The 12,604-nt window shown below is 47.4% G+C and overlaps 1 protein-coding gene across 5 annotated transcripts in view; it reads left to right on the top strand.

Annotated features, from left to right (window-relative positions):
* The window catches only part of mta2 (metastasis associated 1 family, member 2), a 68,144-nt gene that overhangs the window by 8,317 nt on the left and 47,223 nt on the right, over window positions 1-12,604 (top strand). For all 5 annotated transcript variants that reach the window (XM_041182054.1, XM_041182052.1, XM_041182053.1 and 2 more), the window contains exon 2: window positions 12,141-12,208. In XM_041182054.1, coding sequence (XP_041037988.1) covers window positions 12,141-12,208 — 68 coding nt within the window. The remainder of the gene's footprint in view (window positions 1-12,140; window positions 12,209-12,604) is intronic.

Raw genomic sequence — 12,604 nt, 5'->3', positions numbered from 1 at the left:
CTGGGAGTGTGTCTGCATTTACGGGGGGGTCCCTGGGAGTGTGCCCGTATTTACGGGGGTGTCCCTGGGAGTGTGCCCGTATATACGGGGGTGTCCCTGGGAGTGTGCCCGTATTTACGGGGGTGGTCCCTGGGAGTGTGCCCGTATTTACGGGGGGGGGGTCCCTGGGAGTGTGCCCCTATTTACGGGGGGGGGTCCCTGGGAATGTGCCCATATTTACAGGGGGATCCGTAGGAGTTTGCCTGTATTTACAGGGGGCATTGTAGGAGTGCGTCTGTATTTACAGGGGGCTCCGTAGGAGTGCATCTGTATTTACAGGGGCACACCTGGGAGTGCGCCTGTTTTTACAGGGGGTCCCTGGGAGTGTGCCTGTATTTACAGGGGGTCCCTGGGAGTGTGCCCGTATTTACGGGGGGGTCCGTAGGAGTGCATCTGTATTTACAGGGTGTTCCATAGGAGTGTGCCCGTATTTACAGGGGGTCCCTGGGAGTGTGCCCGTATTTACGGTGGGTTCCGTAGGAGTTTGCCCGTATTTACAGGGGGTTCCGTAGGAGTGTGCCCGTATTTACAGGGGGTTCCGTAGGAGTGTGCCCGTATTTACAGGGGGTTCCGTAGGAGTGCATCTGTATTTACAGGGTGTTCCATAGGAGTGTGCCCGTATTTACAGGGGGTCCCTGGGAGTGTGCCCGTATTTACGGTGGGTTCCGTAGGAGTTTGCCCGTATTTACAGGGGGTTCCGTAGGAGTTTGCCCGTATTTACAGGGGGTTCCGTAGGAGTGTGCCCGTATTTACGAGGGGTTCCGTAGGAGTGTGCCCGTATTTACAGGGGGTTCCGTAGGAGTTTGCCCGTATTTACAGGGGGTTCCGTAGGAGTTTGCCCGTATTTACAGGGGGTTCCGTAGGAGTTTGCCCGTATTTACAGTGGGTTCCGTAGGAGTTTGCCCGTATTTACAGAGGTCCCTGTGAGTGTGCCCGTATTTACGAGGGGTTCCGTAGGAGTGTGCCCGTATTTACGAGGGGTTCCGTAGGAGTGTGCCCGTATTTACGGGGGGTTCCGTAGGAGTGTGCCCGTATTTACGGGGGGTTCCGTAGGAGTGTGCCCGTATTTACAGGGGGTTCCGTAGGAGTGTGCCCGTATTTACGAGGGTGTCCCTGGGAGTGTGCCCGTATTTACGAGGGGTTCCGTAGGAGTTTGCCCGTATTTACAGGGAGTTCCGTAGGAGTTTGCCCGTATTTACAGGGGGTTCTGTAGGAGTGTGCCCGTATTTACAGGGGGTTCCGTAGGAGTTTGCCCGTATTTACAGGGGGTTCCGTAGGAGTTTGCTCGTATTTACAGGGGGTTCCGTAGGAGTTTGCCCGTGTTTACAGGGGGTTCTGTAGGAGTTTGCCCGTATTTACCGTGGGTTCCGTAGGAGTGCATCTGTATTTACAGGGGGTTCCGTAGGAGTGCATCTGTATTTACAGGGGGTTCCGTAGGAGTTTGCCCGTATTTACAGGGGTTTCCGTAGGAGTTTGCCCGTATTTACAGTGGGTTCCGTAGGAGTGCATCTGTATTTACAGGGGGTTCCATAGGAGTGCATCTGTATTTACAGGGGGTTCCGTAGGAGTTTGCCCGTATTTACAGAGGTTTCCGTAGGAGTTTGCCTGTATTTACAGGGGGTTCCGTAGGAGTGCATCTGTCTTTACAGGGGGTTCCGTAGGAGTGCATCTGTATTTACAGGGGTTTCCGTAGGAGTTTGCCCGTATTTACAGTGGGTTCCGTAGGAGTGCATCTGTATTTACAGGGGGTTCCGTAGGAGTGCACCTGTGTTTACAGGGGGTTCCGTAGGAGTTTGCCTGTATTTACAGGGGGTTCCGTAGGTGTTTGCCCATATTTACAGTGGGTTCCGTAGGAGTGCATCTGTATTTACAGGGGCACCCCTGGCAGTGCGCCTGTATTTACAGGGGGCTCCGTAGGAGTGCATCTGTATTTACAGGGGCACCCCGGGAGTGCGCCTGTTTTTGCTAGAGATTCCTAGGTGTGTGTCTGTTTTTACAGGGGGCCCCTAGGACTGTCTGCATTTACAGAGGGTCCCTAGGAGTGTGTCTGTATAAGGGGGGGAGGTCCCTAGGAGTGGCTCTGTAATTATTGGGAGCGTGGGCGGTCCCTGGGAATGTGTCTCCACTTTCAGGTAGTCAGTGATTTCAGGAGGTTCCCTGGGATTCTATTGGTATGTACAAATGACTTGTGTGACTGTTAGCATAGTGAATAATTGGAAACCAATGCTGGAGGGGGTTGTTGGAATTCCAGGTAATCCTAACTAGTCCTTTACTTCCCTCTTCACCTATAATCCATTCTAACATTTCCCAGCTCACCCACAGGCTATTTTAAAATTCACCCCTTCCTCGGGATTGCTAGAGGCCTTTTTGGAGGTAGTTTCATCAAGCCTGTTCCACTTGCAATAAGTCAATGTGAAACTGAGGCATCTGAAGCAGGAAAAGCTTGAGTAATTCCCTTGTCTTTTAGGCACCCTCAGCTGGGGCATCAATGAGGTCTTTAACTGGTTGGAGTCTTCCCCTGACAGCCCCGGAAATATGTGCCATTCACGCCACACAAGTGCCAGGCTTTGACTATGTCCAACATGAAAGAATCTAACCATCGCCCCTTGACATTGAATGGCATTACCATTGCTGAATCCCCCATTATCAATGTCTTGGGGGTTACTACTGACTAGAAACTGAACTGGACTAGCCATATAAGTACTGCGGCTACGAGAGCAGATTCTGGGAATCCTGCTGTGAGTGACTCACATCCTGACACCGCAAAGCCTGTCCACCATCCGAAAGGCACAAGTCATGTGTGTGATGGAATACTCCCCACTTGCCTGGATGAGTGCAGCTCCAACAACACTCAAGAAGCTTGACACCATCCAGGATAAAGCAGACTGCTTGATTGGCACCCCATCCACAAACATTCATTCCCTCCACCACCAATGCACAGTGGCAGCGCTGTGCACCATTCACAAGATGCATTGCAGCAACTCACCAAGACTCCTTAGACAGCACCTTCCAAAACCACGACCACTACCATCTAGAAGGACAAGGGCAGCAGATAGATGGAAGTTACCCTCCAAGCCACTCACCATCTTGACTTGGAATTATATCGCTGTTCCTTCACTGTCACTGGGTCAAAAACCTGGAACTCCCTCCCTAACAGCAATGTGGATGTACCTACACCACCTAGACTGCAGCAGTTAAAGAAGGCAGCTCATTACCTTCTCAAGGGCAATTAGGGATGGGCAATAAATGCTGGCTCGGCCAGCAATGCCCACCCGTAAATGAATTAAAAAATACACTGACAGACGGAGGCCATTCGGCCCACCATACCTGTGCTGGCTCTTTGAAAGACCTATATAAGTCCCACTCCCCTTTACCATCACATTGCAAATTTTTTCCTTTTCAAGATGATGAGCAATTTTGATAAGACTAGAAATTGAAAATCTATTCCTTCTATTGAGCAAATCATCAATCTAAAATCATTGGCACAAAAGACTAGAGGGGAGAGGAGATGAGAAATCTTTTCAAAGTTATTGGATTTAGAACGCTCAACCTGAAAAGTTGGTTGAAGCCGACTCCATAATTAATTGAAATGGAAGTTGGACAAGTCATTGAGGATGAAGAAGTTACAGGGTTACAGACAAAAAGCAGGGGTTTGGAATAATCATGACTGCTCCATGAAGATGGAGCACCAGCATGATGTCCTCTTCCTATACTTAAGTTTCTATGATTCTACCTTTATATCCAATTCCCTTTTAAAAGTTCATATTGAATCTGCTTCCACCACCCTTTCAGGCAGCGCCTTCGAGATCATAACAACTTGCCAGGTAAAAAAAATATTCTCCTCATCTACCCCTCTGGTTTTTTTACCGATTCTCTTCAATCTGTGTCCTCTGATTACTTATTCTCCTACCAGTGGAAGCTGTTTCTCCCTATCCACCCTTAATGATTTTGAATGCCTCGATTAAATCTCCCTCTTAACCTTCTCCACTCTAAGGAGAACAATCCCAGTTTCTCCATTCTCTCCACATTAACCAAAGTCCCTCATCCCTGGGAACATTCTAGTAAATCTCGGCATCCCCTCCAAGGCCTTGACATCCTTCCTGAACTGTGGGGCCCAGAGTTGGACACTATCCTCCCGCTGGTGTCTAACCAGTGTTTATAAAGGTTCAGCTTAAGTTCCTCTCTAAAATGACTTGGACTGAAGAGTGGATGTCAGGAATAGGAAGGGCTCCTGCTGTGATAATACCCATGTTTGACAGACAGGCGTTGGCAATCCAAGGCACAAATACTGGAATGGTCACTTGGACAAGAATGGGTGTTGTCTGTGGAGCCATGAGTCACTGCCTTGAGAAGGAGAGGAAATATTTGTAGGGGCAGGAGGAAGGGAATGTATGTGTGACCTGTAGTAAATTGTGTGTGTGGAATATGGAAGTGTTTCAATTCCACTTATTGCCCTGCCCTTGTGGGGGTGGAGGGATGTTGTGACAGAGCTGTGTCTGTGAGGGGGGTGGTGGTGTGTTGCTGCTTTGACAGGGCGGGTGTATTGCAGTGTCAGTTTCATTCTGCGGGGCGGTGAAGTCTGAAAGAGGGCTTCCTGTAATTGTGCTGCAGCACGTGAAATGGTTGCCTTGTATGTTTTCACGTGCAGCACAGGCCCCCTTTTGGAGGGTTACTGGCATCCCGAGGCAAACGCAGGATGTGCGTGTGTGTTTTGTGCGCATGATACTGTGTCTGGGTGTACTGGAACACCTGTTTCCCAAGTGGGTGTTGGGGGGGTGGGGGGGGTGGGTACGTACAGGGTGGTTGTCCCTGCAGCTCCGTCCTCTTTGAGCCCAGCCAGCTGTTGGCCTTCAATTCTGTTTTTAAAATAAAGAAGCACAGACACTTTGCCTTTTGTTCCTTTCAGCTGTTGCTATACATTCATCCTGTCAAATAAAATTTTCTTGATAATATTTTTTCTTTCGTTTCCTTCCCAACTCTTATTTTTTCTCCTCTGTTGAAAATTTTAATATTTGCTGCATTATCCCTTTGGCACCCTGCCCATTGTTCAGTCAGTGTCAGCAGGCTGATCAACTGTTAAAGGCATCGCAGCTGAGCCCAAGCCCGCATTCACCTCCCAAGTCCATTCACCCACAGAGCTGCTGGATAGTGATCAGGAGCGCTAAGCCTTGCTGGATGTTCTTGCTATGCTCTTAACCATCTCCAGTACCACTCCCCACCCCCACCTCCAGCCTGCTGCCCCAACCCACCGTAATGCAGAGCACTGAACCAAATTGCAGCACCCCCAGCTATCCTGATCAAAATGAGCTAACTCAACATAGAGCCAGACTGAACCGAGTCACTGCCGTATGGCTCAGTTCACCATTATGGTGCACAACCTGAAGTGTTGTGGGCGGGCAAACTTATTTTTAATGCCTTGTTAGTTGTAATGCTTTTAAAAAGTTATTTGTCTCTTTTTAAGATCCCCTGTGCCAATCCTACATGACTTCCCAGACAGTGTATACTGTGAGGCTTGTCTGGCTCAGCTCACCTAAGCACCTGTATTTGTCAGTATCCAGTGATTAGGGTGTGAAAGGGAGCAGTAGAAGAGTACAGCTTGAGTTTCCAGATCCCCTTCATTCAGTACTTGCTTGTGCGTTTACAGTCAGCTGTAGCTCAGTAGCACCATTCTTGAGTCAGAGAATTGCAGGACTTAAGCCCTATAAACCAGGCCAATACTTGAATGTCACTATTGAGCGAGAGCTGCAATGTTGGGTCAGTCCTGAGCGAGAGCTGCAATGTTGGGTCAGTCCTGAGTGAGAGCTGCAACATTGGGTCAGTCCTGAGCGAGAGCTGCAACGTTGGGTCAGTCCTGAGCGAGAGCTGCAAGGTTGGGTCAGTCCTGAGCGAGAGTTGCAAGGTTGGGTCAGTCCTGAGCGAGAGCTGCAACGTTGGGTCAGTCCTGAGCGAGAGCTGCAACGTTGGGTCAGTCCTGAGCGAGAGCTGCAAGGTTGGGTCAGTCCTGAGCGAGAGCTGCAAGGTTGGGTCAGTCCTGAGCGAGAGCTGCAAGGTTGGGTCAGTCCTGAGCGAGAGCTGCAACGTTGGGTCGGTCCTGAGCGAGAGCTGCAACGTTGGGTGGGTCCTGAGCGGGTGCTGCAATGTTGGGTCAGTCCTGAGCGGTTGCTGCAATGTTGGGTCAGTCCTGAGCGAGTGCTGCAATGTTGCAGGGTCAGTACTGAGAGAGTGCTGCAATGTTGCAGGGTCAGTATTGAGAGAGTGCCGCAATGTTGCAGGGTCAGTACTGAGAGAGTGCTGCAATGTTGCAGGGTCAGTACTGAGAGTGCTGCAATGTTCCAGGTTCAGTGCTGAGAGAGTGTCGCAATATTGAGTCAGTATTGAGGTGAGCGCTGCACTGCTGTAGGGTCAGCATTGAGGGAGCCGCACTGCTGCAGGGTCAGCACTGAGGGATTCTGCACTGCTGCAGAGTCAGTACAAACGGAGTGCCGCCCAATCGGAGGGGCAGTGCTGAGGGAGCACTGCACAAGAAGGGGTAATCTTTTAGGATGTGATGGTAAACCAAGGCTTAGGTGACTTCAATAAATCCCTGGTCACGGGGTATTCTCCTGGTACCTGGCCAACATTCAACCCCCTAGTAGCGCCTTGAGAAAAAGAAACAAACTTTCGGTCACCTGCCCTAATGTTTCTTCCTTTGGCTTGTCATCAAAGTTTTGTGTGTGATTTACACGCCTCTGAAGCAGCTTGAGACATTTGATTGTAAAAGGTGTTAAATAAATGTACGTTGACAGTGTGTTCCTCCTTTTCATTCCAAGGTTGTTCCTGGATATCAAAAGGGTAGTTAAGTAGATTCTTGAGTCCCTGGCAAGGCTAGTCAAACTCTTTGCTGGGTCAGGGTGTGTAAGAGTGTTTCCCATATGACTCACCTTTCTAGCTTGTTTATCCTCCTAACACTGCCCCTGGAAAAGTGCTTCAGTCTGCTACATCCTGGCTTAGAGAAGAAATTCCCTGGTGGACAATCACAGAGTGAACTTACTCCGTGTGGACCAAACAGAAAAGCAAAGTACTGTGGATGCTGGAAATCTAAAATAAGACTCAAAGTGGAAATGCCTTGATTGCGAATTCTGTTGATGTTTTTGAATCCCTGATTTTCCTATCTGATAGAAGATAAGTTCCTTGCTGGGGTGCAGTTACATTAGTCGGCAGGTGCACCTCTCTGGTCTTGATGTGTAGGTGTGGGCAGGGTAGAACTGACAACTGAACATATCCTGCTCCTGCCCAAGATCCACACACACGTGCCCTTTCTTCATGAAACTATTTTCTCCCTTTTGTCTGCCAGTGTCACAGACCAATTTACACAATGCAGAGAGAAGCTGTTTGGCTCATTGCACCTGTGCCAGCTCTTTGAAAGATCTGTCTAATCAGTCCCACTCTCCACCCCTCTCACCCCCACCCCATAGCCTTTCAAATTTTTTTCCCTTTGAGTATTTATCCAATTCCCCTTTTGAAAGTACCTACTGAATCTGCTTCTACTGCCCTTTCAGATCACAAACTCGCTGTGTAAAAAAAAAATTCTCCTCATCTCCCCCTCTGGTTCTTTTACCGATAATCTTCAATCTGTGTCCCTGTGGTTACTGACCCTCCTGCCACTGAAAACATCTTCTCATTTACTCTTATTAAACTTCTCATAATTTTGAACACCTGTAACTTCTCTACTCTTAAAGAGCCACCCCAGCTTCTCCAGTCTCTCCTCATAACTTACCCCTGGTATCATTCTACATTGCAACATTCATTTTTTGACATTTGTTTGAGCTGATCTACTGTGCTGCTCCTGATGGGTAATAGGATCTGGAGTGTCGTGGGGGAGATTGGTTGCTAACCTGGCCTGTTACTTTAAGGTCCTAGCTCAGACACAATGTGGGAAAGTGGTAAATGGGCCTCAGTGTCAATCAGAGGCTAATTATAGTTAGACATTTCTCTAGATTGACATCCACTTGGCTGATCCTTGCTCCCTATCAGCATCCTTTCAAGGTCAATAAAAACAGGAACTAACTGGGGTATTTGCTCATTTTGTATCTTTTTAACGGATTGTTCAATTGTGATTTGACGTTTCATACAAGGCCAGCTAATGCTGTTATGTAAATGATGAAGAGATAGGCAGGGAGAGAGAGGTGATGAGGAATGGAGAGAGGGATGGGTGGATAGAAAGCAGCTTTGGTATGCAGACAGTGGCTTATGGAGCACAATCAGGCTGTCGAAGCCCCAACACATCAGTCCTTTATACACTCATATTTCTTGCTGCTTATTTTGTTCTCTTGACTATATGGATCCAGAGACAGCAAGCTCTTCAAACCCTAAACTGCCACCCTCAGTTGGGAACAGCAGCTAAAGATAAAGTGGATTTTAAACTTTCCAAATGTTGCTTGTGAGCCTCCATGTCATGTATTTAAACCATTAAAAAGATTGAATGGTCCTGATGTACAGTTTACACACATCTCCTAATTCCATTAAAAATCTAACCTCTGAAACCACCTTTTGGCTAACCCTCCCCCTTTAGTGGTGTTCCTCATACAGTGGCTCAGTGGTAGCGCTGTCTCTCCTTTGCCTCTCAGTCAGAGTTTCAAACCCTGCACCAGAGATTTGAGCACAAAATCCAGATGAAAATCCTTAGTGCAGTATAGAAGGAGCACTGCACTATTGAAAGGGCAACACTGAGGGGGTGCCACAATGTTGGATGGGTCAGCACTGTGGGAGTGCTACAATATTGGAAGCGCCAGTACTAAGGGAGTGCTGCTGTGTCAAGAGGATCAGTACTGAGGGAGTGCTGCACTGTCCAAAGGTCAATACTGAGCAAGCACTCTGCTATTGCAGGGGCAGCACTGAGGGTGTGCCGCACTGTCAGAGGGTCAATACTGAGGGAGTGTTGTACTGTCGGAAGAGCAGCGCGGAGAGAGAGCCGTGTTGTTGAAGGGTCAGTACTGAGGGAGTGCTGCACTGTCGGAGGGTCAGTACTGAGGGAGTGCCGCACTGTTGGAGGTGCCATCTTCTGCCCTTTTGGGTGGGTGTAAAAGATCCCACGGCTACTATTGGAAGAAGAGCAGGAGGAAGTTCTTCCCAGTGTCCTGGGGCCAATATTTATCCCTCAACCAACATCACTAAAAACAGATGATCTGGGTCATTATCACATTGTTGTTTGTGGGATCTTGTTGTTTTTGGAATCTTGCTGTGCATAAACTGGCTACTGTGTTTCTTACATTACAACAGTGACTATGCTTCAAACAGCCCTTCATTGGCTGTGAAGTTTTTTGGGATGCCCTGAGGTAGTGAGAGGTGCTGTAGAAATGGGAGATTTTCTTTTCCTTTGTTATTTCTTGCTTTCCCTTCATCCTATTTCTTTCTTTCCGCCTTTTTGCCTCTGTGATGACTTGTGGTGTATTTTATCTATGTTGAAATTGCTGTGCGAGGCATAGTAGGGTATCGGTTCAGTGTGAGGAATGGTGTGCCAGCTCTGCAGCATGACTCATCTTCCAAGTGACCTCTTGTTTCAGTCAGTTGGAGCTAGTGTTTGCCTACACTACTTTACTCACTCACTGTCTAAGACATTTCACTCATGCCATCATAGCTTTATGACTTGGTAAACTTGGGCAGGGTGGGGTGTGTCCATCTTACTCAGTTGCCTGAAAAATTACAGCTATGCTGTCAATAGGCCAGGAAATGGGTAGGGGGCAGTTTACATTTCCTAATCCCAGTAGGAGATGCCTTTTGTCTGTTCAGGGACTAGTCCCCCACCACCAGTCCCCCACTCCCCTCTGCCGGGCAGCCTGTCTGAGGGACACAGATCAGCACCGACGCAGGCTGGTAGAGCACCACATGCTGTCGCTATGTGTGCTGTTTCTGATGACAGTTCAGTGATGAATTTATCATGCAAATATGTTAACTTGATGTCAGCTGTGATGCAATGGGTAGCACTCTCACCTCTGGTCATGGGTGGTTTGAGTCCTACATCGGAGCCTTGAACATTTAATCCAGGCTGACCGTGGGAGTGCTGCAGTGTCGGAGGTGTTGTCTTTCAGATCAAATGTTAAACCGAGGCCTCGGCTGCCCTCTCGGTTGGATGTAAATGATCCCACAGCCATTATTGGAAGAAAAGCAGGGGAATTCTCCCCATTGTCCTGTCGATATTTACCCCTGAACCAACATCATGAAAACTGATTATCTGGCCTGTTCATGACCTCAGGATGTTGCAAGGTGTTTTACAGTAGCTGTGGAATCTTTCATGCCCACTAGAGAGGACATACAGGGATCTTGGTTTAATGTGTCCTCCAAAAGGCCTTTGATAAGGTGCCGCACAAATGATTAATACACTAGCTTGGGTAGAGGATTGGCTAACCAACAGAAAGTAGAGAGTTGGGATAAATGGGCCTTTTTCTAGATGGCAAGCTGTAACTAGTGGGGTGCCACAGGGTTTAGTCCTTGGGCCCCAACTATTTACAATCTATATTAATGACTTGGATTCAGGGATAGAAGGTACTATAGCTAAATTTGCAGATGACACCAAAATAGGTATAGAAGTAAGTTGCAATGAAGAAATAAGAAATTTACAAACAGATATGGACAGGTTGGGTGAATGGGCCAAAAATTTGGCAGATGGAGGTTAACTTGGATAAATGTGAGGTTATCCATTTTGCTCAGAAAAATAAAAAGGCAATTCATTATTTAAATGGAGAGAAACTTCAGAGGGCTTCAGTGCAGAGGGATCTGGGTGTCCTGGTGCATGAATCGCTGAAAGCTAGTATGCAGGTACAGCAGGTAATAAGGAAGGCAAATGGAATTTTGGCATTTATTGCTAAAGGAATCGAGTATAAAAATAGGGAAATGTTGTTGCAACTGTATAAGGCATTGGTGAGACTGCACCTGGAGTACTGTGCACAGTTTTGGTCCCCTTACTTGAGGATGGATGTAGGTGCACTGGAGGTGGTTCAGAGGAGGTTCACTAGATGGATTCCAAAGATGCGGGGCTTGTCTTACGAGGAGAGATTGAGCAGTTTAGGCCTATACCCGCTAGAGTTCAGAAGGATGAGAGGAGATCTAATTGAGGTATATAAGATACTAAAGGGGATAGACAAAGTAGATGTGGAGTGGATGTTTCCCCTTATGGGGCATTCTAGAACGAGAGGCCATCATTTTAGGCTAAGGGGTGGTAGATTTAAATCAGGAATGAGGAGGAATTACTTTTCTCAAAGGGTCATGAATCTGTGGAATTCACTACTTCAGAGTGCAGTGGATGTCAGGACGCTGAATAAATTTGAGGAGATAGACAGATTTTTAATGAGTAACGGGTTGAAAGGTTATGGGGAGAGCGCGGGAAATTGCAGTTGAGACCGAAATGAGATCAGCCATGATCATATTGAATGGCAGTGCAGGCTCGACTGGCTGAGTTGCCTAATCTTGCTCCTAGTTCTTATGCTCTTAAAAGGCAGAAAGGTGAAGTATGATAAAAGCAAAAATAATGCAGATGCTGGAAACCTGAATGAAAAATAGAAAATGCTGGAAATACTTAGGAGGTCTAATAGTATCTGTGGAGAGAGAAACCAAGTTAACGTTTTGAGTCTGTATGATGACTCTTCTTCACCTCTGAAGAAGAGCCATATGGACTTATAACATTAACTCTTTCTCTCACCATAGATACTATCAGACCTCCCGAGTATTTCCAGCATTTTCTATTTTTATAACCTGAAGTATTTCTTGTTTCGATGGGTGAATGTTTTATAGGGGGCATTACCGAGCTGAATAGGTCAGGAAAGTCGCAGGTTTGATCTCTAACGTGTGAGGTGTTAGCTGACCTCAGGTACATAGCACTGGCCTTAGCATTCCAGACAAATGAAGGGTGCCAGGGGGCTTCCTGTACAACCTCAACAAGTTGCCACTCTGTGGGAGGAGAGTGGAGAATATCTCTCTATTTTGTGTTGCTGTGGCACTGCTGATGGAGTTTTGAGATCACTGTCCATTCTATAAGCAGGCAAAGGTGGGGGTTAGGGGGTTGGAAATCAGTTTATTTCTTTGTATACTGTGTACTTTCTAATCCTGAACTTGTGTCTCTCTTCCAGATTATGTTTACTTTGAAAACTCCTCAAGCAACCCATACCTTATCCGAAGGATAGAGGAACTGAACAAGGTACAGGCTTTACATTCTTTAATCGGATACGATGTGAACCCTGATAGAGATGTAAATCAGCAGAGTAAGAAGTGACTTGTGGCTGTATGGGTGACGTATTTTCCCATCTCCTGCCTGTATCATTTCCCAGATCAGAGGGCTGACAGGCAATCTACAACCAGTGCCACCCTGGAACCAGGCAGTGATTCCCTCAACAGCAAGTAGATACCATGTACCCCTTGAGAAAGAGAAAGCTACATCACATCAACCATATTATGCTTTTACCAAATGTTAAAATTTAGCACCACCTGACATCACTTGAGGTCAATCGGGATAGGGAACCCAGGAAGGTTTTTTTCCACCTTCTAGACCAAGAAAGGTGAAAGAACGGGGTGGGGGGTGAGAGCAGGTTGGGGG

This window comes from Carcharodon carcharias, assembly GCF_017639515.1.
Source record: "Carcharodon carcharias isolate sCarCar2 chromosome 37 unlocalized genomic scaffold, sCarCar2.pri SUPER_37_unloc_2, whole genome shotgun sequence".
NCBI classification, from domain to species: Eukaryota; Metazoa; Chordata; class Chondrichthyes; order Lamniformes; family Lamnidae; genus Carcharodon; species Carcharodon carcharias.
This window is presented reverse-complemented; position numbering and strand designations above follow the sequence as displayed.